Source organism: Chiroxiphia lanceolata, chromosome 1, assembly GCF_009829145.1.
Source record: "Chiroxiphia lanceolata isolate bChiLan1 chromosome 1, bChiLan1.pri, whole genome shotgun sequence".
Classification (NCBI taxonomy): Eukaryota; Metazoa; Chordata; class Aves; order Passeriformes; family Pipridae; genus Chiroxiphia; species Chiroxiphia lanceolata.
The window spans coordinates 88,148,139-88,175,784 of record NC_045637.1 but is presented as its reverse complement, the minus strand read 5'-3'; the positions used below and the strand labels follow the sequence as shown (position 1 = coordinate 88,175,784).

Below are 27,646 nucleotides of genomic sequence, written 5' to 3'. Positions count from 1 at the left end.
GGCTCTTGGAATGAGATGATTTGGGAATGTGCTGCACCTGCAATGTAATATGTGTTACTTCTCCTGGGGCTTTATGCTCAAAGCAAGGAACAGTTTGTCCTCTGTGAATATAATATGTGTGTAAACATGACTGATACTTTATATTTAAAATGTGCTCATTTAACTTGTTCCCCTCAATCTTCCCTCCCTCTTCCCCTTCACCACCTCCCATCTCCCCCCCCTTAAGCTTTTGAGAGAACCTAGAATCATGATGAAAAATGAGAAAAAATGTTCTTTCATTATGAATTTATTGAGAAGCAAGAAGAGCAAATAGCTTAGGTACAGAATGATTCACACGTCCCTTAAAAGACATTAAAGAACAAAAAATTCCAGGCAGACTCCAGAAGGTTAGAGCGATATGAATCCAGTGACAGGACATGGATCACTGGAGAAAGGGCATGTTCATCCTATGTGGTTTTGTTCTGTGGTTATAACAAAATCTGTGTTAGTGGAATCTCCAGACTGGCCTCAGAGAAGACTTAAGATGTTGAATGCTGTAATTGCATAATATATTATATATATATATATATATATATATAAAGTCTTTAGCGTGTGTTAGAAATGGATACCTCCATAACTTACTGCAAAAAATTGTTTGGGCTCTCGCCTGTTCTGCCTTGTGCTATTTTCATCCTAAGATGAAAATGCTGGTATTGGATACTTTCTACTTACAGCTGTATATATTAGAAGAAAAAAGTAGGCTACAGTGTGCTTTTAGAGATAAAAGGTACCACTAGAGGATCTAGTAAATTCTTGAAAATAGTGAATTATAAAGAGGAACACCATCAGAATCACCACGTGGGGATTATTTTCTTCAGAATCATCATAGCATGCAAGCAGCCTACTTGGCTTGAATAGTTTTGGTAGTCTGTAGCTTTCATGTAATTGGTTTGTTGCTAATAATAGTCTAAATAATTTTTCACGGTAAAATCGGCACAAGCGACAGTGACATGATCTTCATTAGTCAGCTTTGCTGAAATAGTGTAATCTCCCTGTGTGAGACAAAAGCAAAGCAAGAGATTAACCCATCAGTAGTACATAAATGGTTCTGTTTCTATTTCTGAGTCCTCTTCCCAGAAATAGAATAACCCTTTTCCCATCAATTTCCTCCAAAACCTTTCTGGTCCAAATGTTTCAGAGGTGGTAAAGAACTTGCCCATATTTTCTGCCAAAATACTCTCCTCAGGGATATCAATGCTGACAAGCACAAGTTAAAAATTAAAACAGTGCAAGGGGAACAAAATATTTTGCTGCATAAAAAATCCCTTCAAATCTGTGCTACTTCTCATGTTTCTTATGAGCAAGCACAATATAGCCTGCGCTGTTTAGTAACTGGAAAGCAAAGAGGTGCTCATTTGTCTGGCACTTCACTTCCTTGGATCTTGTTGTTCGGTGTTATTAATATGAATTTCTATAAGAGAGCACCTTGGAGGGATGTGTGTGTATAGATGACTCAATATATGATGAATTTCTATATAATAAAACAAGGGGTAGTTTAATTTCAAATTCTGTATTTAAAATTATGAATTCAGGCTGGTAGAATTTGTATCATTACAATGCAAAAACCCCCTGAACCCTAAAGAAGCCATGACTGTCTTGTTTTGGTCAAAACTTCTCTCTCCAGACTCTTGGAGAAGGAGAAGCACTGGTTGTGGGGGTGACAAGCTTATTTATGAGATTTGAAGGAAGAGGTGAACTAGATTTCATTCACTCTATATTGCTGGCACTGCAGTAATTATTTCTGTTGTTTGTTTTTTTTTTCTGGAGGGTGGAGGGGAGAAAAACCTGGGGTCAGAGAGTTTGGCAGCAGGGACCTCCTGGCTGTGTACCACAGAAAGCTCTTGCCCTGCTCAGAACACTTCTGGTTGTGGAGTACAAAGAGGCATGGCTAGAATGAGTCAGGTTTCCTGACATTTGCCTTTTACAATGGGATTCCTAAGACAATATCTGGCCTGTGTCCCCACAGAGAGGTTCAGGTTAAGTGTAACATCCAAATTTAGAGAGAGGCCCAATGGCAACATGCTCATGAGAATACAGACTTCTTGTAATTGCAGTGTGGACTGTGCAAACATCCCTCAGGCTGCCCAGATGAGGCTGTTCTTTGCAATGATCAGGAGATAATTGCTGTAAGGGATAACTCCTTTTTGCCAGCAGGAAGGAAGGTATTATTTGTCTGATTGATTAATTAACATAAAAGGCTTCCTATTCCCTTTCTCACAATCACATTAACTCTCTAAAAGCTTATAGTTGAATTCATGGAAGTTCATAATAGCTAATTTCCATTATTTATTAGTAATTAGATTTTTTTTTTCTCCTCCAGAATAAATTTTTGCTTGTGGTGAAAAATTGTTATTAAAAGAGGACTGTGAACAGTCTTGGAATTTCTGGCTCCAAATTCAGCTAATTTGCCCAGAACTGGAGTTTTACTGGTCTGTGTGCATGTTTCTTGGGCTTTCTCTTGGTTTAAAGATTTATTCCTCAGTTTGTCTAGAGGTTTTACTATGTAAGTGTCCTCAGTGCGTTAGTAAAGCTGCTCCTGGAGCAGGATGTTGATTGATGTGAGCTCAAGCACTCCTGTACGAGAGATCAAAAGTTATTGCTCAACACAGAATCTCTAGGTGTAGGCTTTAGGGAAGCAGGCTGGTAGGGGCGGGACAACAGCCTGCATAAGGGGGTCCATTTACCTGTGTGAAAGCCTTGGGAAAATGAAGGTTGTGGTCACTTCTATTACCAAGGGAAGATTGAGACATATTAAATGGTAGCTATTATAGAGGCTTTATTCTCCCAGAAACCAGCTATTCTTGTTATCACCTCTGCAGGTCTTGGCAAGCCCGGTTCTTTGGGTCTCATATCTTTGTTCTGTATCCCTGTTCTGACCCTCTTCTGATCCTGTCTTCTTTTCCTGCACCTGGACCAATCCAGTGATGAGCAGGCCTGAGACCTCATGTTTGGACCTATGAGATAGGTTTTGTGTCTGCTGCTGAAGATCTGAGAGCTCATGCTGTGTCTCTCTTAGTAAATCTAAGGAGTATTTCACTAGCCACCTGAGCTGTATGCTTTTGCAGTGGTAACTATGATCCTTTCTCCACCACATTCTCAACCGTATGCCTCGATAATCTAGATTGTGCCTTCTTCTCTTCAATCTTGCTATTTTGAGAGTAAGAGAGGGAGAGCCTCCTAAATATCTATATGGCTGCATGACTTCAGTGTTGGTACAGGAGATCTTCTATACTAAGAAAATCTGTCTGTCTGTGGATAACGGTGGCTCTCCTATGCTTTGTAAGCAAAGCCACTTAATTTCATATTGGAAAGAATTAGTCATGTAAAACACTATCAGACCCAGTGTGCTAGCCAGGGGACCCTGGAATGTGCTGATGTGATTGCTGGTAGTCCTTTGACCATACCTCATCCGGAAAGCTTGGGAGAACATCTGTGTCTAACTTACCTGTGGGATTTCTTTGATTCCCAGTGTGACTGGTCCCTCATAGTGGAGGTGTTCTGAAAAGTAGCAATGGTGTTGGGTGGTTAGACATGCAGCACATGTAGGAAACAAGCAGCTGATCATAGATACTCTCTTTTTGAATTTCAAAGTGCTCCAGTGACAAGTGTTATGGAACTGCAAAATGCTGTATACACAGTCTTACAACAGCCCTCCTGAGAGAAATATCAGCATGTATACTGCCTTGTGGGGAAAGCAAGGACTCAAGGACCTACAGCCCCTGCCTGAATGGAGGAGAGGGACATGGCTTTGCAAACTAGGTGGGTGTTCCTATGTCAGCATGCATCCTTCAAATGGGGAAATGAAAGGGGAGGGGGACTGCTGGACTCAGGTCCTTTAGCGTGAGCTATTAAACACCTGCAGGTGCAATAGCTGAACTGTACTGTTTGGGTAACTTTTATAAAAACCAGTTTGAGCTGAGTTTTTGAGGGGGACTTCTGACTGCTTGCTAAACATGACCTTAAAGTAATAAGAACATGTCTATCTCACTGCTGAGGGAGCGTTTACCAAGAAGTTACATGAGGTATTGAAGTCATCACAAGTTTTGCTGGTGACTGGAATAGAGCCCAGGAGTTCCACCTTCCAGTCCTCATCTCCCTAATCGTGTGAGGCATGCTTGCTCTTTACTGTTGAAGAAAGGGCAACTTTGGCATTAATGGAGAGAATTAGTAAGCTATTTTGCAGTTCCTCCTACTTCTTCATAGCTTACTGGGCCAAACTGTGCAGACTTGACTGAAAATAAAACTTGTAGATGTTTCGATATTTCAGAATTTCTTGCACAACTTGCCCCACACAAGTCATGGAAAAGTCTTAAGAACTGTTTAAGGATTCTCTTTTGTAGGTGTCATGAAATATTCTTTACTTTGACAGTGACAGAGGAGTAAGTGTTTCATCATGTTTATATGAGTATGTGCTGGCAGCTTGATGCTTGTCATTTCTAGAGAGTTGTTTTAGTCTAGTCTCGCTGTCGATTTATACCGTCTCTTCTGAAAGGTTGGACAAAAGGTTCATAACATCTTTATGTTGTATGGTCCATCTCACTATGCATTGGCTTGGAAAACATTCCACAGGAGGTCTTCCTACACGTGTTATGAAATGTTAGTCTTGTAACAAAATTTTATGAAAGAATCATGACTATAAGATAAGCTAGGAAAAGGAGAAACCTCAGATATTACCAATGTTCTGCACCTTCGCATTAACGAGAAGTTTGCTTAATGTAATGCCCTGATGATCCTGGGAGGTGGAAAAGATGCAAAGCAACTCAGTGTTTCCCTGAAAAACCTGGTACCAAAACAGGGAATAGAATAAGTATGTTTTGGCTGATCAATCTCAAAATGATCAACTATGCTACAGCACCTGTACTGTACTCGTTCCTCTCTGCATCCCTGGCCAATTCACTGGACACCAAGAAGTCTTTTCCTTTTCGAAGAGCAGTCAGCATCCCTGCTTGCTTCTGTACACGAAGCAAGAGCCCAGGAGTCTGACACATCTTCATTGCAGAGAGCAGTGACTCAAGAATTTTAAAAATACTGTACAGCCCACTTCTCAGTTCACAACTTTAATAGAGTCTAAATGGGAATTAAAGGCACTGCAGACTGCATGACTTAGGTGATGAGTGACTCCCTTGGGACTTAAGCTGTATGTGTGTCAATGTGTGCTAAGGCATATTGTGAGCTGCCCCCTCAGGGTGATGTGGACCATGCAAGCTCATGATTTGTGTGTCCTTTCTTTCAGCAGAGAGCTTTGTATGACTACCCGTCTTTCAGACAACTCTGAGCCTAGCAAATCTTGGATAGCAGCAGAGAATGGAGAGGAAACTGGGCTGTGAATAATCACCCTTCCCCAAAGTCCTTCTCCCCAGGGACATGGAAATTCCCTTTGGATCACATGGCTCATTAGGATCTCACCTAGGCTCCCAGGAAGCCATCCAGAATGTAAAAATACAGATGCAGCATTCAAGCTCTGCAAAGCTTGTATTTTAAAATGAAGTAGGAGTCATCAGGCCATAAATTTGCTTCTGAAATGATGGCAATGCTAATCTCTCATCTAGTGTGGGTAGAAGCTATTTTTTCACACACACTTCACTGTGATAAAGTAGCCAGATGAATGCAGTCTTGGGGCTTTGCCTCAACCCACTCCATTAAGTTTTCTATGGTTGCTCTGATGTGTTGTAGGTATGCCTTTCCTCGTAATCAAAGAAGTCACTCTGATGGGCTGTATTATATTTTAGGGAGCCTTCAGCTACGGAGATAGGTTCTGTGTGTCCAGTTTGAGGTTCATGTTTACTGCTTTATGATTCAGCAACAGCCTTATTTAGCTCTTTCTAACCAGGAGTCTTGCAGTGGTTCACAGTTACTAGTCATACAGAGCACAGTGAAGGGCCACTGATATGATTAAGGGACTGGAACAACTCTCCAATGAGGAGAGTCTGAGGGAGCTGGGACTGTTCAGCCTAGAGAACAGAAAGATTAAGGGAGAGCACATCAAGTTGTACAAATACCTGAAGTGGGGTTGTAAAGAGAATGGAGCCAGGCTCTTTCCAGTGGTGTCTAATGGCAGGGCAAGAGGTAGTAGGCACAAACTGAAACACAGGAGGTTTCTCCTGAACATCAGGAAAGACTTGTTTCACTATGAGGGTGATTGAGCATTGGCAGAGATTGCCCGGAGAGCATGTGGACCCTCCATTCTTGGATATATTTAAAAACCCTTCCTGGACAGGGTCCTGGGCAACTGGCTGTAGATGGCCTTGTTTCAAGTAGGTGGGAACTGGACTGAATTACTTTCAGATGTCCTTTCCAACCTCAACCACTCTGTGTTTCTGTAACCAGTCCTCTAGGAAACTCCTGTGACCTTCCTTACTTCAATGAGGAGAGGGAAGCTATGCTGCTTTGAAAATATGTCATTATAGGAAAGCAAGGGCAGCTTTCTCTTTCAGCTAGTTGAGACCTGCCAGAAAATACTGTGGATTCGTAGATCTGCTGAATTTTATCATTCATGTTCACTTTGGACCATGGCAACCTCCTTAGATCCTATACTAGCTGAATAAGGCTTGTTTGCAAATTTTGAAAAGCCCATCCTATGTTCCAGTTGCATGAGAATTTCTACTATAATTTCAGAAGTGTAAACATCCTCCAAGGCCTTAAGGGGTGTAGTTATCACAGCATCCTTTATACGCATTTTTCTCCATATATTCATACGTTTTTACATTCCTCCATTGAAAGAGGATGAATACATCTGCTGCAGTAACTGTCACAAACACTGAGCAGCTCATTGAAAGAGTTCTGTGGTCTTTTTAGAGAAAGCCCAAATGTTGTTGCAAAAAATGTACAAACATTGGGAAGAGCATAAATCATGAGTGCATTTTTCCACTTAAAAAAATCTCCTGTTTCTTTATTGGTCTGCTAGTAAGTTACGTTATATGTCAAGCATGCTGTCAACAGTGATGTGTTTTCAGCCCTTTTTCTTAAAGTCTTATCTGGAGGTGATTTCTGTAGAGCACCCTAGAAAATATTTCTAATTTACCACTGATTCAAGGTGATGCTATTGTACTTTTTGTAGCAGCTTTTCACTGTTGTTTTTACCAGAAGTAACTTAGTCCTTTTCTTTGCCACTAGTCAGGCCTTTAGTAGCTTCCAGTCTGAATCAGAGCTTTCAAATGTGTAAGAGCTTCCTGAGGATTGCTTCAAGTTACTAGTTATCATTTATCATGAAGACGCCTCTCCTTCCTGAAAAAAGTCCTGTAATGAAATTCTCACTCCTCTTTCTCAAATCTCCCTTACACTGAAAATCTGTATACATTCTCACACTCTTGTGCTATATAAAGACCCTGTACATCTGCACCCACCTCTTCCTTTTTCTATGTTCTAAATATTTTTAGAACTTCAATGCTCCATGTTTGAGTTCTTCTAGGACACAATCTTGCACCCATGCAACTGACACACAGCTTCTGCAGGTTTTATGGATGTAGGAATGATCTGAATAACTGCCAGCTATAGATGTATAGTTGAGTGAGAAAAACATATATAAATATATAGCCAGGTGAGAAGCATTCACTTTCTTTACTGGGGAGGAAAAAGTGAGATGAAGGAGCTAAGCAAGATGTCACTGTGCATCAGCACAAAGACCTAGCTTTATGGTGTAGCTGCTTTCTCAGAAACAGGTACCTAAACTCTCAACGTAATAGCCGGTTTTGTAATTCATGTTGTGTTTTCTACTTTTATTCACAAATACTATTATAGAAACTTGTCCACTGTAACACCTACAATAATGAAAAGAATGGAGATCTGAAGCAAGATGGGGGTTTCTCTATAGTTTGGGAGTGTGCACAAGGAATTGTGCAAGTGCTCTGATGCTGCCTTTGTCAGTTGGGCCTGAAAGAAAACTTGCAGAGGATGCAGCTATCTTTTTGTCAGGAAACTTTCTTTAAGCATGCAAGTTGTGGTTGGCACATTGCTAAATATTACCCTGGTAGGTCTTTTACTCTGATTTTAGTGATTTCATTGGGAAATCTGTTGAATTTTATGTAACTGTTTTCTCTGAAGGAAATGAGGAATAACCATCACTTTCTACTAAAAAAAGAGGAAGACCTGAGTTCATGCTGTGCTGCAAAGAATTTAGCAGTCTTGTTGCTATTGTACTTAAATGGACAATGGCCAGTTTCCCTGCAACCTTTGAGCTAACAACTTTGCAACAGGTATATAGCTCAAAGAAAAAGATCTTAGAATCCTATTTAGAAGTCCTAGAAAGCAGTGCCAGACATGACCTTTGCTTAACAAAAATAGTAAATACTGTATGATTATGATGAACATGAAACCTCCAGCTATATTAAGTCTTTCCAGCACAGAAAGTATTTCCAGTCATGGCAAAAACTGTAGGATTATAGGAGAGCAAATAACAATAAAAATAAACAAAAAGAAGAAAACAACCTCAAACACCCAAGAATTTGCTACATCCGGCTCTTATAAGTCTATTTTTCTTTTAACTTCTGCTCTGCTCTTCCACACCAGTGAGTGGATCAATGAAGCCTCTAGCAGGATGATGTTCTCTCTAATTTTGGGAGAGGGAGAAACAGCCAATTTTTGGACTCCTTGCGAAAGACAAGCAAATTCTGCGTGAAACTATATTTAAACTCAGGTCAGGTCTGGCTAGATGTTGAAAATGTTGCCTGTACAACAGGGAAAAAGAGGCTCTCCATGAAAAGCTTCAGTTGAAAGGGCTATCTGCTCCCCTGTAGGCTGCATACTTGGCCATCCACGTTTTCCTTTCTGCATAGGTATTAGGTCAGATTTACAGCTGTGCTAATATGGTAAATTATGCCTGAATTGTCCTAAACTGGTCTTCAGCTCAATTCTGTGTCCTAAAACATGTTTTGGAATCAACTGTCAACTAATTAAGAAATACCACATTTTCAGTTTGAACCTCAGTCTGAGAAAGTTCACTTCGTTCCCACTGTGACTTAATTACTAAATAATAATAGCTACTGAAAGAGAGGGTGTGTATTAAAAAGTTTGTGGCAGAGGTTCTTGCACAAAGGCAGGAATGTTTCTAAATGAAGATACATAGTATTATTTAAACAACCAACTATGGGTTTATATCATAATGTACTTCAATTAGTAGAAACAATCGCCTGTCAGTTCAAGATTAAGGGACTTGGAAACCCCAGGAGGTTTTGGTTTTGTGGCTTAATGTGTGAATAGCAGTTTGTGCTCAGCTCGGGGCTGATTCTACTTCTCCTTAATGTATTCTCCAAGGGATGTTTAGTACTTCATCAGAATAAGACAGTTTTTCAGTGGGTCTGTGGGTGGGTTTTTTCCTCTTATAATTCAATACAAAATTGAAGAAATGTCTGAATTTAATTTTTTTGTCTCTCTGGCTTACAGGATTTACATAATTGGTTGCTCATGCAGCATTCCTCTATTATTCTTTATGATAGTTCTGTGCTGTGTGAAATGTCTTAGTCATTTTCCAGGAGCTGTCTTAGCAGTAGTGCTGTGCATGATCTTTAAATTCATAGCCCTTGCACATGAGTTATTGTAGCATTATCAGGATGAAGATGCAAGTGGATGGAAGGAAAGCAGAGCTTCTGTAACTAACTGGTACTCTAACAACTCAAACTTCCCTGTGACTCTATCTGTTTATTTCAAAATCAGCCTAAAGAGATGATAATGATGTAAGAGGGATTTAAGAATAACTGTTTAAGATATGTGGATATTAAAGTCCATAGCTCTTCCAAACATAGCGTGGCTAATTTGGCACTACCTACGCTGCATTGTGGCAGAAGGGACCCTGAGGTGCCCAGGCTCACCTGGGACCAAAGACGCCTGTTTCTTGGGGTAGCTAATACCACTGTAAACCAACCAGTGCAAGTCTTCACTGGTTGGCAGTTCAACTGGCAGGAACTGAATTCATGTGACTGCTACATAGGCACATGTTGAGCAGGAACAAGGTGCAAACCATAGATAGAATCAAATAGTATCTTGGTTCAAATATCCTTACTCAAGCATAATTTCTATTAAAGTGAGCTGAAAATATCCTTTGAGGACAGGAAGTGTTACTTGCTTAATAGTGAAGAACATGTTCAGAATGGTTGCTTGTTTGCTCAGCCATTTCTTTTACAGAACTAGCCTTTATATTTGTCATAGTTCTTGCTCACATGACAACTACATGCCCATAAATAGGGATTATGAACCTCTCTGCTATTAGATGGGGTCATATAACCACAGTTATTTTTTATGGACTTGAAATCCCATGTGTGTGCAATATTCTGTGATTAACAGAAAAGCAAAAAAACAGGTTAGGGGGAAAAGCAGGCTCTTAAATTAAAACGTCTCTGTCCTACTGTGTTTCTGTCATCCATTAACATGCTGTTGAAGTAAACAGAACATTAGGATGTATTGGTGCATTCAACAGCACAGCGGGTGCATCCTGCTTGGAGTATTCAGCAGCCATCAAACACTTAGAGTGCTACCTAAATTACCTCCTTTCTTCATTCCGCAGAAAATAAGCTTAGAATGACCCGGTGCGCAAAGGGTCTCTGAGTAGGTTAAGACCGTCTTCCCATTTATGATCAGGTGAAGCTTGACATATAGTTCCTTGATATCGTGTCCTACACACAAAGCAGAAAGAGAGCTCAGAGAAAGTGCAAGGGTAAACAGGTTTATTACTTTATTTTAAAAAAGATTACATTTTTTCCCCCTGCTGTTTGAGCTATTAAATTTTTCCTCCTCACTGAGAACTCCTAATACATAGAAATCCATGCTTAAGCAACAGGTCTCTAAGCCCTTCAAGGTATATGACAAAGAACATAATAGCACATATCTTTATTGTTAAATAAACTACACCCATGACCATTCTCTGACTCTGAGGTCAACTAGCACATCTAGTAGTCCTTACAACAATCTTACATCCTTACATCTAAACTTTATTTTCTGCTGTCCTTAGCAGAGGGATCATATCCAATGGGCCCCTGGGAGCAACCTGTGATCTGTAACCTCTGCCTGGGAAAACAGTAGCTGGCCCAAGCCAAACTTGTGCCAGGGACCAGCAGAGCAGCTAGGCAGTGCTGGGAGGTTGCCTGCTTGTGCCTGGCTTGCTAACACAGACAGAGCCAGTGAAGCTACTGGATTTAGAGGGAGGTCCTGTACTCTGACTTGTGGGAAAAATATTTACAAATGCTTTTAATGTGATTTTTGCAGACTTGTTTAACTTTGCAGCCACGTAAAAACTGATGCTTCCTTGGCAAGTGGGTAGCATTCTCACAGAAGGGAGACCTTAGCATACAATGAAGTGTTCCAAAGTGTTAAAAGACACTTGGCACGCAAATTTATTTTCAGCATCAGGAATGTACAGCAGCACTTCCGTATTTATGCTCTGGCAGTAGAGGTTCTAGGTGAGCTTGGGGCCAACAAGTTTGCAAAAAGGTGGCTTTTCTGTGCAAGGATCACAATGCAAGCTATGACTAATGTTAACTTGTGCACCCAGTTTTGACCTTTTATTGCTGATCAGTCAGGTGCTGAAGGGTATAATTTCAGCTACTGCAGGTGGTAAACTGATGGCATGACTTTTGCCTCAGGCTAGCACTTTCCCAGCATATTTCTCTGTATGCTCAGGAGGGGCAGAGGGCTGTCCCCACCTTGCTCTGTGGGAGTCCATTCAGTCTCCTACCTGCAAGGGTCACAGCCTTGGCAATTTGGTGAACACTGCTGGTGCTGACAGAAGAGTGTGGATGCTGTAGCTGTCTCGTTCAACAAGACTTTCCCTAGAAGTCTTAGCTATGAAGATAAGCTCTAGAGCAGCAATGCCCCACCTTGGCTATCCATGTGTATAAATGAAGGGTAGGAGAGGAATAGGAGTTGGGGGCTGATATGACCTTCTTAGGGTGACATACATAGTCTGAGGCTGAGCTGATAACAGAACTGACATTTCTGTAGCCCTGCATAGGTTTTGAAATTTCTAAGAAATGAAGCCCATTCATATTTTGTGGGAGGTTTTCGTCCTGGCTTACTTCTTAATACCAGCACTCACACATGAATTACCTGTTTATGGTGTGAGAAAATAGCAATTCACTTACGTAGGACCATTGAAGCTCTGATGTTAAAGGTGTGGGTTGCGACATCAGAGCACTTGTCAATGCTGAAAACAAAATCTTGCTGGGGATCTGTTTGAAGACACAAAGCAGTGGGTAAAAAGTTCTGTCTTTAATGAAATGTAATGACTTTTTAGAAGAAAGCAATAGAATATAAAAGTGTTATAAAAAACAAATTACATATTCCTTAAAAATCCTGCAAGAAGTGCTCAAAGCTCCCATACCCTGTGTTCAATAGCTACTTAGCTACTTCTGTCTTTCCTGCCTCTTCAATCTGAAGCACACTCAGGTGAGACTAAAACCTATTGTGTAGGAAAATGAGCCAAGTTCAAAGAAAGCAAGTTCCTCTCAATAGTGGGTAGTAAATGTTTATTCAACAGTGAATTCTTAGTACAGCTGCTCTTCCCAGATACTGTACACTGGCATTCCTTCCTCAGTACTGATGGGCAATTGGTTATGAAGATGTTTTTTAGTTGATTTGTATCACAAGAGGGCTTGGTGGGGCTAATTAGGAAACTGAATATTGAAGTGGAATGGAAGGTCCAAAATTGAAAATAAAATTGTGTAACTGATATAGTGCAGTACTTTATGCTGGGTCAACCATGATACTTCTAACCCAGGAAATATTCTACATTTCTCCTTTTCTGGGAGACTTTAGCAGAGCTGGGGTCAAAGCCAGCCCTTTGACTGATGATTGTCATGAACGTGGTTCTTGCCAGTTCCTACAGTATTCCTTCCTCTGCATCAAGCTCTAAAACTCTTGTATAAACATAATTGTTTTCCCACCAGTTCCACCTTCTTCTTTGCTAGCCTCCAGGAGACTTCATGCTATGCCTGAAGGCTTGTTGTTGTGTCACTCTCTGGTGACAGGCAGCAGCAAAAACTGAGAGCTCAGCTGCCACAACCAACAGAATGTGCAAGAGTTTTCCAAAACTGTGGCTGGAGGTGAAAGATTTGTCCACTTTGGAAACATATCTTGAGCCTCAAGGCTTGCTTGAGGCATAGTTTTGTCCCTCAACATGGCTTTCCAGCCAGCCTGTGCATCCAACTTCCTTCTCTGTGGAAAAAAGAGAAGCAACTGTGGCATGTGCAGAAGCACCCATAGGTTCCTTGGTTTACATAGAGCTGGTAGTGACAAATATAGACTTGGGAACAGTTCTGTTTTATAAGTTATTGTTGCTTGGGCTAGTCTTCTTGCTGAATTGAAAATAACATGTTGGGAGAATTCCTTTGATGCTGTGGTGAAACTTGAGTCACGAGTGTCCTCTTTGAGGCTGAGCTAGCATCCCCATAGCCTAGCCCTGTTTTGCAGCAGTGCCCCACAGCTGTAGCAGCTGGCAGGCAGCAAGTCTGCGTGACTGAAACCTGATTGCTTAGAGGGGATCATGAAATGAATGAAAATGTTAGGAGGACCTGGGGGCCTCTAACTAAGCCAGGTTCTGTGAGCCCTCAGACCATCAGTGTGGTCTGAAAGGAGTACTCAAGCCCTAAGTTGTGGTAAATTAAAATAACAGTTTAAAAGAGACAGATAAAAGGCACTTGTATTTCGAACAGTTTTCTGTGTCTCTCTGCTGGATTTTGTCCTCCACATCACTAAAGCAGTCTCTGCAGTTGCATAATCTGCTTGGGACAAATAGTGCCTGGAGTTGTTTATCAGTCAGACCAGAGTCAGGGGGTTGTCTTTTCTCCCTTTCCCCATTCCTGTCAATTCTCACTTCGTTTTTTTCAGTTTCAGAAGCTGTTGGAATTGGTTAGGAGAACAGTTTCCTACTCCAACCAGAAAGCATGTCAAACTTCTCTTTTCTCTGGGACCGTTACTCCTGCTTCCCCTCCGGTTTCTACCATCTCTCAGGGTTTGGTTTCCGCTTTCCTCTGGAGTTTTGCAAGAGCCCCTTTCGTTTATGTTTTGTGTGTAGTGCGATGAAAAGGTTCAGGAAGCAGCTGCTTAAATTCAGAGCAACTTGAGCATTGAGGTCTACAAATAGTGCTGGTAATCAAATTACTAAAATTGTTAGTTCCATAATTTCCAGAAGGAGTTGTGGTCAAACATGGCACTGCAACATATACGATGCTCTTCTCTTTTCAAAGTGAATAGGCTGTGCTTTAATTAACAAATTACATCATGGCGTTAGAGCTAGAAATTGATTTTTATTTCAAAATTTCTCATCAGTAACGTGGTAAAAAGGGGTTGTTCATGAAACCAAGCTTCTCTGAAAGCATGGACTTCTTACAATGGCCCTGACCTCAGGATTATTTTACTTTGGATGTCTTGTGTCTGTTTTATTTCTATGGGTTTAGCTCCTTTAACAGATGACATTTTCGTGGTGCATTGTAGCCATGGATGTCTTTTACTGCACTGCTAGTGTTGCAGCATAGGGCCCTGATATCAGAGAAGCGTTGTCTGGTCCCCGGAGAGGAAGAAAGTGTGGAAGCACTCACATGAGAAATTCCGGAAAAATTTGTGAATTGGAGCACTTGGATTTTGTGTTGTTATTCTGTTGCTGAGAAATGTCAAATTTTCCACTGTCAAAAGAAACCCAATTAGTTTTCTGACCATCTCCCTGTGGAAATTCATGCTAAGGCTTTGCAATCCAGCATCTTAGATGTGGTGGTGTACTGAGGTGGAAGCCTCCCGCTGAAATCAATTGAAAGAATGGCTGTGTTGCTAAAGCTGTGGTGCCAGGGAGTCTGTATTCTAAAACGTGTAGGCAGAAAAGTTGCTGCTAAAAAGGAAATTATTGAAAATAGTGGGGTTTTGTCATTTGATCAATGAAGATGTCTGTAAATTCACCTGTGTGTTATGCACTAAGGGAGTGTGCCATACCCCTCTTTCTTTAAATGGTGAAGAGTCCCTCCTGTGGCAAAGGCAACTCGAAGCAATTGCCATTTTTGTATTTCATTTCAGATGCACAACTGTGAGTCACTGTGTGTCTCTTATGGAGGTTTGATACTTATTCTTCTGTGTTTGCCTCAATCTGAAGTGAGCTGGTTAGACTGAAAAAAATACATGTTATGTCTTTCACATGTGCAGAGCAATAACATTTACTGTTAAATCTCTAAAATACGTGGGGCTGCCCTTCAGCCTTCCCCTTCCCTGCAACATTTCATGGTGCACAGTACTGTATGTTCCCAGACTTCCCTCCACCCACTCCCTTCAATCTGCTCCCTCTTCCATAATTAAAGCTAGAAACTCTTCAACTGGTTGCAGAGTTTTGCTTTTCCAGTTCAGCTTTGATATATTACCAACACTTAAAACATTGTTGGAAATTTTGCAAACACATCGAGGTTTATCAGTGAAAATCTGATTATTGATGGGAAAAAGGGCATTCTTTGTGTATCTAGTGCGAAGGACTCATGCTGCAACCTATCTGCAGCTAGTAGGAAGGTGCCTGGGAGTAGCATTTGAACTCAAGTTTCTGTCTACATGGTTCTAAGTCTTTCAGGCAACTTCTCCGAGAAAGGAACAAGCCTCTGACTTTTGTAAACAATCAATGCACTCTTAAGATCTCTTACATGTGTTATTTGAACCTGGTGCTGTGGCTGATGCTGAGCATCAGCACTGTATCTAGCACTGAATGTACAGCTCTTGCTGAAGACTGGCTTCTATAGTACAATTCTGCTTTGTGAGAGATAAATCTGGGATGTACGTGGCATCTTGCTACTGATCATCCCTTATATGTCAGTATTAGTGATGCATCCCACCTCCCATTTCACTCTACCTGGTGGTACCCTGATGGAGGTTTGTTGCTGTATTGACTTGGGATGTGGTTTTCTTTGCGTACCACCTGCACTAGCAGCATAGTGCAAGATTTCAGCCTCTTTCGAGGTACTCACAGTGATGGGTTTGCCAGGGTTTTTCTTAGAGGACTGAGCAGGTGTGTGCAGTACAGCCTAGAGGCCCAGATGAGTTCCTGAACTTTTCTTCATGGAGCTTTTTTCCCCCTCCTTTTTTCTTGGCAGAAGATTCATAGGTAAATTATCTCAGACATATTTACAGTGGCGTAACCCCAGTGACGGGGACAACAGATGGGAACTCACTTTCATGCCCCAGTTACTGCAATTGTGGGGCCAGCAGCTCATGCCGCTGCTGAACATGGGTGTGCACAAAGCCACAGGGCTGTGAGCTGGAACTGCCCTTCCTGTGCTCTGGGAGGTGATCTCCAGAGCAGGAGATGAAGCAGACAGCTGGGAATGATAATGTGCTAACCCACTGTGGCTATGTCCCTCCAAGCCTGAGCTCCTAGATGACTAACTGGGAATTGTAGAAACTATGTGGCCAGATGGGAAGCACCTGTTACAGGAATTTTGCTGGGCTGGTGTACAGCAGTCTTTCTCTTTTATTCTTCTCTCTCCTCTCCCCATTTTGTTAACTATCCTCTACTGGCTTCACTCTCATCTGAATCTGCTCTAAAATCACGTTGTTTCCATATGAGCATGAAAATCAGTGGTATGACTGAATAGCAGCAGCAAGCAGATGAGCAGTGCTTGTGAGAGTCCACATCTGTAAGCCCTGGAGTGGTGGAAAGACTCTCCAAATCGGTAAGCTTTGGGTATTTCAAAATAACACTTCTAGGAGCAGATAAGCCACAGAATTGAATGAAATGACATAGCTGCACTTGGCTAGGGTCGAATAAGGACAGACTGGTGCTAGAGGAGCTGGAAATTAGCACAAGGAAGAAACGTATTTAGCAATTACCCAACACTCCTCACCTTCAAAGCTGCTAATAAAATTAAATCATTAGTCTTTACAGCATTCAAGGTGATGAAAGGAGAGGGAAAGAATGAGGAACTGTTTGGGATTTCAGACTTTATGTATTTGTTCAACAATTTCTCTTTAATGTCTATTTAAATAAATTAACCTGAATACTCAAGGTTATGTTTGACACTGGAATCTACTTATAAGGCACTGAGAAAGAAGCATCAGGTGAATTAGCAGCTTTCAGATTATGCATCTAGATTTCCCTGAGCACCTTCAATTTAAAGAACTTCCTTTTGGGCTTGCCTTCAGTGCATGTCACTGCCACTTTCAGGTGTGTCTGGGAGGGGCAGAGGAAAGTAGAATAAATTGTGAGACCCATGCTGGCTGTGTCTACCTTATTATGAGAATGCTTCATCCCGAGACACTTGCCTTAGCTATGACCAGCTTCAGGCTTTTGCCTTGTTCAAACGGGCACTTTGGCCTCCTTTGCAAAAGCCACGGTATGCTTTATCACCCGAATTTTTCTGGCTTGCTTAGGCAACACAGAGGAAAAAGAATATGGAAGATGAGAGTTTGCGTGTCCTAAATGTCCCAGGATTACAAACTGTGTGAGTTCCCCTTTGCAAACTGTGATATCAACTTGTGGTGTGCTTAAACCCAAAACTCTTGGAGATGACTAATGGAGTGAATAATTTTGCTTCCTTTCTGATAAAACTTACATGACTGTAGAGAGAAGCCTAAAGATTTGGTTTCAGTATAATCTATAAGCTAAAAAAGCCCAGAGAACTAGCAAAAGAAACTTAAAATATGGGTTAAAAAATAAGTGTTTATACAAGTTAAGTAATTTCCACTCCTCTCTCAAGAATACTGAACACTGGTAATGCAAAGATCAATTATATACTTCTTGGCTAGATTAAGGCACAGGCATTACTGGCTGGTACTTATGGCCTTAGTTTTGTAGCCAGGTGATTCCAATTAAACAATAGAAAATTAGTTTAAATAAAGGACAAAGACTTGTCTCTTGCTGTTTCAAATAAAACTTTTTGCTGAATATATGATGTCCAAATGCGCAAATATTCAGAAACAATAACTCAGAAGGCTTCTCCAAATGTCAGGTGGGGAAGAGATTTGCTGGTACCAGGCTAATATGATGAGTTAGAGGGAAGCCCCTGTAATGACAGTAGGTATGAGGGGCTCTCTGCAGCTGGAGGGCTGTGTTTGGGGATAGGGGTGTCCCTATCATGCATAAAGCAGCATTGCCAAAGATATGCTCCTAGACTCCCTGTCTTTTCCTGCCTGAACCAGCTTGCTTTGAGAGCAGGCTTGTAAGAGCTGTTTGCTGAGGCTCAAGGGAAGGCCCAGTGTCTGAAGGTTCTTGGAGTCTTTCCTTGCTTTTGCCAGAGGTGCTATTTGGAAAGGGGGATTTCTGTGCTTTGTGTGGTATAACAAAGCTTTAACCAAGCCTGTTTAAGAGGACAAAACTGAAAGATGCTGGCTTTGAGAGATAGCACATACATATCTGTATTTGATAATCCTGATTTGTCCTAGTTAGCTTGAGAGAGAAAGGCAGATAGGGCAGGCTCCAGCTACAGCAGTGTAACAAGAAAACACTGCATTAATTTGGGCCCAGCAGGGAATGTATTAGAGAGAGAAAGTCTTTGTTCTTCTGTTGGTAAGAAAACACCATGCACTGCACGAATAAGATGGATTCAGTAACTGCCTGTATTCTTAATCAGATGTCTCTTCCCTCCTCACATGTTTTTTTTTAATATTTTTTTTTATATTGTCCTATTTGAGATGAAGATCTCTGGACATCAGTGCCTGCCAGTATGACTGGGGATTTGCAACAGACTTTCAGGCTTGTGTCAGAAATAGAACCAAACGTTACTAGAAACTGTCCTGCTGTTAGACACATGCCATGCTCTGGGATAGCAGGGTATACTGCTGATTATACAGAACAGTAGTCAGCAGCATATAAATGGTTTAAATGTTCCCATTTTCCCAGGATGGGTTGAAATCCGCCACAGGAGCATGGCAGTAAGCTGTACCTGAAATGGCATGCTCCCTCTGCTGAGGAAACTAGCTGGGTGCCCACCTGCCTGATCACTGCTGAATCATTTGACAGGAGCCATCCATCTTCAGGTGAAGAGGAAACTGAAGCGTTGAATTAATTTGTGGTAGTTTTCAAGATCCTAGCTTTTGGCAACTGGAAGTTCTCATGAGTCTAAAAGCAGCACCCGTAACAGATCAAAAGTTTTGGATTTGGCACGTGATGAATCTGTATGGGGCATTTGGACATCTTGTCCCCAATGGCCACTGTTTCTCCCTAGATTTAGATTGCCATAGGCCCACTAAATTTGGTACCGTGACGCCAACACACAATAATGCTGAAGCAGTTTCTTGCATTTTTGAGGTATGTTAATTTTATTTAGATTATTTTGGATATTTTTGCTGATGAATGTTTAATTGCTGTAAGAACCTGATTTCCTGACTTTATTTTCTTTGGTAAACTGTAAGCATAGTAGGGAACAGAGATATCTTGAGCCTTTGATGGCAGCTCTAAGTGAGATGATGTGGCAGTGTCAAGAAAGCGTAGCAATGCCTCAGAGGCTTACAGAGAAAAGATTTACACTGGAACACACATCGTCAGCTGTGGTTTGTTCTTGCTCCTGACTTTATGCAGTGAATGTGCCTCTTGGCAATTTTTGCTTTGTGTAATATAGGAGCTTATCTCAAATTTTTATCAAACTGTTAAAATAGCTGTGACTAACCTGTTTAGTATGTTAGAGTGCTCCCTCCATAAAGACTCAAATTCAGTATCCAAAAGGAAATGACAGTGCTGCCTTGCCCACATACTTCTAGACTGTAATGCAATATACTACTTTTTAGGTATGTCTCTCCTATTTTTTTCCAAAGGGGAGAACACATTTTCTTATGGCTTGCCTTGTGAGCTGTTACCCCTCCTGCTTATGACTACTTTAGTGATTCAGTGGCTACAACAACCAAAGAAATATCAAAAGTCAATAGGTGAAAAACATGCCAATCAGTTTAGATTTATCAGCTGGAGATAAGCAGGAGAGGGTGTCACACATAAACAATCCTCTTTTGCAGTCTGTGGTACAGGACCTTAATTGATTTGGTGAAGAATTTGGCACTGTGAGAGAACCACAGAGAACTAAATTAGATGAGAAAATTTAAAGCCTGGTGGGAAAGGTTCAGCTGAGGTTAATTCTCTCCACTACTAGTCTCACTGAAAGCGTTAATATTGATTTTACTAAATGGTTTAAAGTCTAGATGCTGAATCTAATGTTTTTACCGGAGTACCTTGGAGATATGAAATTGTCTCCTGCTCCTTTATGCCATTTACATTTTAAAACTTACTAAATACTTTCCTCTCTCTGAAAGATGGGGTAAAATAATATTCAGAACCACCTCAAGAGTTCACATAGGAAAGAAAGTTTAAATCCTCTCTACTGAAGTAGAGAATGAAATAGATGAGGCAGTTCTAATTCATGGAGGGACTAAAATCTTAAAAGAAAATTTGCATGTGCACTCATAACTATGCTACCTTGATTCTGCTGATAGCTTCAGCTTGTTAGGATCTGGTGCCAGAAATATGCTTGTCAACATCTGGTCTTCCCCTTGGAATAAGTAAGTTATACCAGATGAGTACAGCAGCAAAGCTATGACATTAAGGTGGCTTGGACAGAGTAAACAAACCAAAAAATTGTTTTCAAGTGAAATTCTTAAGTTCTTTGATTGTTTGCCCATTAGCAATCTATGTAACAAAAGATCAGAGGGGAGTTGGTGTCGTGTGGCTTTAAATAATTTAGAAGCAGAAGCAATTGCTGGAGACTGTTTGAGGGAAATAAATAAATAAGTCCAAGAGAAGCATCTGGCTCAATCTGTCTGCCAAAACCCCAAAGAATAATGGAAAAAGAACCCCTTTTACCAAGTGTCTAGAAGAATCTTTGCCCTAAGGAGACATGAGGTGAGAATTTTTTTGCAGACTTTTCTTTGCCATCTAAAGCTATCAGATTATTTATAGCCTTTAACTAAGGGACATAAATGGTCAGGGAGGAAAAAAGACAAGTTAAAGTGGCTGACACAGAGAACAGAAAGTGATGTGCTGTAAATTTAGTGCTGCAATGATGACAATTTAGCAGTATTGTTTACAAGTTGGTAATGCTGATTTAGCAGGGGTAGGTGTTACTGGTCTATTTTTCAAAAAAGGAAAAAACACATTTTAAGAAAAATAGTATATTTGATATCTCAGTATGTAGGAGAAAGGATATGATGGGCTGAGTGTGTGACCAGGACCCTGAAACTATTTAGCATGGACAGATAAATCATCAGGAAATTGTGAGCTAATTAGTCTCTGCCTCCACTTTTTTGTTTTAAGCACCTGAAAAGTTCCCTCAAAACAGAGTTTAACATAAGGGAGTCTATACTGCACTATCTGACCAGAGCATGTTCTACACCAGAAGAACCCTGTTGACTTCAAGGGGCAATTTCACTGAGATCCAGACCCAAGCTCACAAATTTACAGAAAAGCCATACAAATGAGAGCTTCTCTAATTGCAAATGCAATCCTGTGCAAGTGTATACTGAAGTGGGCAGTGCTGCTCACTCCTATTGTTCCACAACAGGGCAGGAAAAGGGTTTGTAGAAATAATGCTGCTTGAACTGTGACATAGAACTATGCAGACATGGAGTTCATTGGACATAAGTTCAGTCGGACTTTCCTCTCTTTCAGAAGAGGCATTGTCACCAAAAACAATTCTCTGGATGACCAGAGTCTTTGCCTAGCAGAAGACATTAATTAAAGCAAATGGTTAACCATATCTGTAAATATGTTTTGTTATTTTTAATCTGTAGATACACAACTACAAAACTTGTAAAGGGTGCAGCCAATTTCATATTTAGGTTCTGGAGGTTGAAATGAATACTGATTGATTGCTCCTTCTCCTGAAACTTCAGCTAGTGGCTATTAACCCCGCTTCAGATGAAAAAACAAAAGCAAACAAAATCACAATGGGAAAATGTGTTTTTCTATGATATTTAAAATCCCATGTGGTCTAAACAGTGTTTTATAGAGCCTTGGGAATATTTCTGAAGATGTCGTCTTCAAATATTAGTACTTCGACCTGAAGATCTCCCTGAAATTCCCTCTTACTTACTCCCTTGCACAGGGAGTGCAAGAAGTCCTCAATGGTCCATGGTGTTCAGACCCTGTCTAAGAACCTTCTACTTTATCAGTTTCCTTTGCTCCACTGTCAAGAAATCTACAGTTTCAGGCAGTGGGCAGCTCTGAAATCTTCTGAGTCTTAATCTAAACATAGAACTTTACTAATCATGGAGCATAGTGATCTGGGTTTGCTGGTTGAAACAAAACCTGACATTCTGAAACATTAATTTATTGATGTAGGCCCAACTAACATTTCAAGAAAGAACTGTAAAAATACTTGGAAAATGGTTTTCTTGTGTCTGCAGGAGGAATCACCTGCTCTCCCCTATGAAGGGGATCCCATTTGAACACTATGTAGTGAGAATGTTTTCCTGGCTAATTAAGACAATTTGGCTTACATGAGTGATCTAGAAGGAGGTGCTTGTAGATGTGTTGAGGAGTTATGTTTTCTAGTCTCTGACTGCATTACACTTTGCACTTCCAAGTGGATGCTTGTTACTCAAATAGCACTGGAACCTACTTGGGGCACTTTGTTACCATTACCTACCTGCCCCTCCCTTCCCAGACAATTGCCTTTTAAAATGTAGTTGGCAATATCAAAGGCATTATTAAGGTAAAAATCACGTTGAAATTAAAAGGGATAGGAATTGGCCATTTGTGTAGCAGGTTCTTTTCACGTCTATGCATAGTCTTGCCAATTAAGGTTCTCTTTTCTCAGTCAGAGATGTTAACCTGTGCTGCTTTTGTCTCGGGATCTCTGCCCAGGTTTCTAAAGTGATTTGTGGTCATTTGAGATCTTCCTTCACTTTTGTCACTTGTTCCTGGGAGGAAGAGTGGCCCTGATAGGAAATGTCTTGCTATTTATAGACTGTCTTAGTGTTATGTCTCCTGCGGTTATACAAAGGAGGCAGCACACTGTCTATTTACTTTACTTTTAGACCACCCATGTCTCAGCCTGACTTTCTCACCATGGACTTGCTGCTGAGAATTTTTATCTGATTTCTTTTAGATTACTCTTTTACGACTGCATTATATTTATCACTAGAATCTTGTCTAGCCCTTTATTTTGATGCGTGTCTTGGGGTCCTGGTTATAGAACATTTAGTCTGACGTGGCTTAGTGGGAATGGGGATCCTTTCTATAGGATCCAGAGCATGGACTGAGGCTGTGGACTTGATACATGCCTGTATCTTATGTGTTATAGGGGCAGATGCAGCTAGAACAATTGCTTGTGACAGGCCATTGGGATTTGCTTCTGGCTACAGGAGATTGCTACACTTTCTCTATTTTCAGTTATTCACCTAAATTTCTCTGCTGCATTAATCACAGTTATATTAGGTCATATTTTTGGCTTTAGTCAGATTTTTACTGCATTATAGGAGAGGATCTGATAAACTGCAAGGCAAAAATGAGCACTTGGCTCCTTTTTAAATGCTCAGAATGAACTCTAGCAATTTGTTGATAGAGGGCATTCAGCTCCAGAAATAAAGTTGTGAAGTACTTCTCTCAGCTTCCTTGTATTTCACTTTATTCAACCCTAATTCACTGATAACATCCTAGAGTCTATAGTAACAACAATAGAGGTGAAATCCTGACCCTCTTGATGGCAACAGCAAATACTTTACCCAGGATTTCATACTAGTTATCTCATTGTGGCTCCTGTATCCCAAAAATAGGTCATCTGCTGACACCTTCGATGGAGTAAGAAATATCAAGGGGATTTCTCAGATTGGGGGACATATGGGGCAGTATTCTCCTGAAACAGCTGAAGACTATGGGCACTTGCCTAGAATTGACTCTGTGTTTGCTGATATTATAAATTTGTCATGAGAAGATTTGTTGGGAAAGGGACTTGTCAAACCTAGGTACTAACAAGTCTGCTTCCTCCTGGGTGAGAACAATTGGCAGGACACAGAGGAAAAATGAAGCTATGTTCTGTCCATCTAGTTACAGTTTACAGTGAAATGAAGTAGGGACAAAGCTTCCCCTCCCCTGAAAGGGTGATCAGCACCTTTGGCACCATCATGAGCTTGCCAGAGAGCTCAGTAAGAACAGTGTCTTCTCTGAAGAGGATGTAGACTAGAGTATTTGGATTTATCTTCCCCACCTGTAGATTTTTGTGCTCAACCGAAAACATCTTGTATTTTTCTCCTTTATGCAAACTACCAGACTATGAACTGGGTCAGCAGAGATGCAAATGGTGCGTCTTGGTCTGGTTCTACAGGTGTGGTAGCCTCTGGAAAAAGGCAGGGCAGAACATTGTGATGGCAGTTGTGAGTTGCAACAACTTGAATCTTGACAGAGCTGTAAGGGAGCAAGGAATCTGACTTCAAACAAAGAATCTGATTTAATTCTTGCATTGCTTCTATGTCTGTGTAATCTCTTCATTTCCCATAGCTGTGACCAGGAGAACAGAAAATCACTCTCAGTGGCAGGACCTGACCTTCATGATCTCTGGCTCGTGCTTCTCAAGCTGTGAATTCCCCCTGAATGAATGTACCTCTTATCTTTCTGTTCACAAACCCAAATAAGTGACAGAAACAAATGACTCTAAACAAATGCATATTGTTAGCTAGGCCAGTGGTGTGCATAGTAAGAGGCAATCCTTAACTGGCACATGCCAGCAGACAAATTCATCATCATTTGAATTGACTCAAACTGAGCCTGTGCCTCATTGTCAAAGCATCTCGTGCTAACTGAGACCTGTTGAGTGAACAGAATTCATTTATGCAATAAATTCTTACTGAAATAAAGGTAATGCCAAAGCTTGTATTCAATATTTAATTAAATATTTTCTTAATGCATTATACCCATTTATAGTACGTGAAGCTTGACTTTAGTCTCCTGGGAGCAGGCCAATAAAGAATAGCATTACAAATATTTATTTACTTCTCTTGTCCCTCACCGGCTTTATTCTAATGGGTGTGCAAAAATGCATGAAAGCTACAGGGGAGAAAAAGCCCCCGGGAAAACCCTTTGTATTAGGATGAATTGGAAAAACAAACTCTGGGGTGCTCATTTGCCATGAATCGCTTTTCACATCACGTGCAGAAAATGAATGAGGCGTCTGTGAATCTAATTCCCTTTGTCCCAGTTGTAAAGCAGATCAGCACAATAGGAGAGGCACAAGGCCAGCAAAGAAAGAGGTGGAAAGCAGGCACCATTCAGTGAATTCATTTTCAGTCAATTTCAGTGTCACTTGCTCCTTTTCTTCTCTACAGATTTAAAGAGCAAACAAACCCCTATGATCCCTGGGAAATGCCTCTGGTAGGGGCTGCTGCTGAGGTCTTGCAAAGCACGATGGCAGTGGCAGAGAACATGAATCCTTCCCATTGTCACACTGGTCTCTTGTCACTCCAAGTGGGAGGACAGAAAGCACATCACCACAGCCTCATCTCATATTAGGAAAACGGCAGATCATTGAAGAGCCCTTTTTGTCTCAGGAGTAACAAAGATAAAGATCTAGGGTCTTCTTTTTTTTTTTTTTTAACCTAACTTCTAGATAAAAATCCTAGTCATCTCTTTCATGCTGAACTGGGGTTTTGACAGCTGTTTATTGTTCTGAATTAAGTTACATTATTCCTCTTTATTATCTTCTATTTAAATACAGTCAGATTTGTGTGTGTATGTGTGAACCAAAACTAGCTATACTTGAAAGACTAAAAATATTCTAGATGAGAAACCCAGTGCTGGCTTGGGAATATAAACCTTCTATTCATTGCCTGGCTTATAAGTGTCTCTCACTGCATAAGAACAACTTTGTTGAGCAGCTGAAAAGAAAATGGAAATGGTAAAAAAAATCTCACCACAGCTTTTGTAATATATTTCCAAGTTGTCCTCTTTGCAGACTGTGTGCGTAGGCCATTCTGTGCTGGCATTGATGTAAAGCAGGACGAAGATGAGAACAAGAACATTTGATGTCTTCATGGTGGTGGTGGTAGTTTGCAGGATCACTTCTCTGTCTCTTGGTAACACTTTGGAGGGAGGTGTTCCTTTCTCCAAGGGACACGGGAGTTACAGCGTTCGCGCCTGCAGAAGGGTTAAGTGAGCCAGTGCAGGCTTAGCTCACCACAGTGTAATATAAACAAGAGGCTAATCAGAATTGGAGGGTGCTACTTCCGTGTGCTTAGACTTCTGCTTTCTGTTCTTTGTGTTAAACTAATGACAAATGAGCTAATCACACCTACTCACTGCACGGCATAGCCCTGCCTCAGTGCCTGCTGGAATAATGCAGTGAACTGTTTATTTCGTCTCTTGCTGCCAGTTTCTCTTGAAGTCAAAGCATTTGGGGCAAGACTTGAGACAGGTTTATTTCACAGCCCTTCTGGCTGCAAAACGTTGCGATCCAAATTGCCCTATCCCATTCACACCAAGTCAATGTGGAAGAGGGACAGTTTGGTTTCTATGTTTTTTCTGGTAACAAATCTGCCTGCTGGAGGGAAAGGAAGGTGTGTCTGACAAAGTTGACACCAAATAAACAAATCTTGAAATTTTCAGGAATGAATCCTTTCTGCTTGACTATGCCAAACACTGCATTTGCATTTTTTTTTTCAATATTTCTTAGGTTATTTAACAATAGTACATATAAGTCCTATAGTACTATATACATATATATATAGTACATGCACATAATAGTACGTGTAAGTATACCCTAGGTAAACCTAGACTTAATTTTTTTCTTTCTGTCTTTCTGGTTATTTAACTGCCCACTAATGCAACTGTGTATTTGTGATTTGCACTAGCTCTTTTAAAGCTGTGCTTTATGCAGAAATTAGTTGCTTTTGCAGATGGCAGGGAATGATCAGTAAGAAAAGGAGGGAGAGTTTCTTCATCTCCACTAAAATTCTCTGATTCAGTTTAAGATCCAGGGTTGGAGTAGAATTTCAAACTGCAGCTGCCAAAAAGGACTTTCCTGGACAGAGCATCAACTGGAAAAATGCTGCAAGCTAAATTCAACCCTAAAGAAAATGTCTGCAACAGTCTTCTCTGAACTGGACACAAGGAGCAATTGGCTCTGTAGCATGACAGAGTTGGATAAAAGATCATTTTGGCCATCTCAGTCTTTCTTGCTCTGAAGGCTGCAAGTGTCATTTTCTCTGCCATTGTGTAAAGTTGAAGAGGGGAAAACCTATGTGCTTTAGCAAACAGGAGAGCTCCTAGCAAGTTAATTACAAAATAATGCTAAACAGTAGAGATGTTCTTCAGGCAAAACCCTGACTTGAACAAGGGTAATAAAAGCAATCCCACAGATTAAAGAGGGAGCCAAGATTTCAACCACTATGTATTAAATTTAAAATTCCATTCAGTGCAATCCAAGAGACCTTGCTTTAAAGAATGAGGCTCAGGCCTACCTCATATTTTTGGACACTCTTGTAATGGTAAATTATATGTCCAGGACCAGAGTAAGAATCCAGGCAACTGTCTTTAGGCATGGAACATGTATGAGTCATATAATGAGATTTGAGTTATAGATCTGCCTGATTTGACTGGACTTCGGTTGTACCCGGCTGATAGTTGACAAAAGCAAAAGCAATTTAAAAGGGAATAGTAAGGAGAGAAAATGTCTAGGATTACTGTAACACATTTAAACTAGAATCGCATAAGATAAAAGTCCCCACTAAGGTCTACAAAGACAGT

The 27,646-nt window shown here is 40.8% G+C and overlaps 1 protein-coding gene across 1 annotated transcript; it reads right to left on the bottom strand.

The window, feature by feature from the left end:
• Positions 1-271: 271 nt before the first annotated feature.
• LY86 (lymphocyte antigen 86) lies at positions 272-26,132 on the bottom strand. The gene is made up of 5 exons (XM_032685671.1): positions 25,816-26,132; positions 12,108-12,194; positions 10,515-10,643; positions 3,485-3,537; positions 272-1,031 (listed from the first exon to the last, which is right to left on the bottom strand). Exons 1-5 carry the CDS (start codon positions 25,934-25,936, stop codon positions 936-938), a joined length of 486 nt encoding a protein of 161 aa, XP_032541562.1. The 5' UTR covers positions 25,937-26,132; the 3' UTR covers positions 272-935.
• Positions 26,133-27,646: the final 1,514 nt, after the last annotated feature.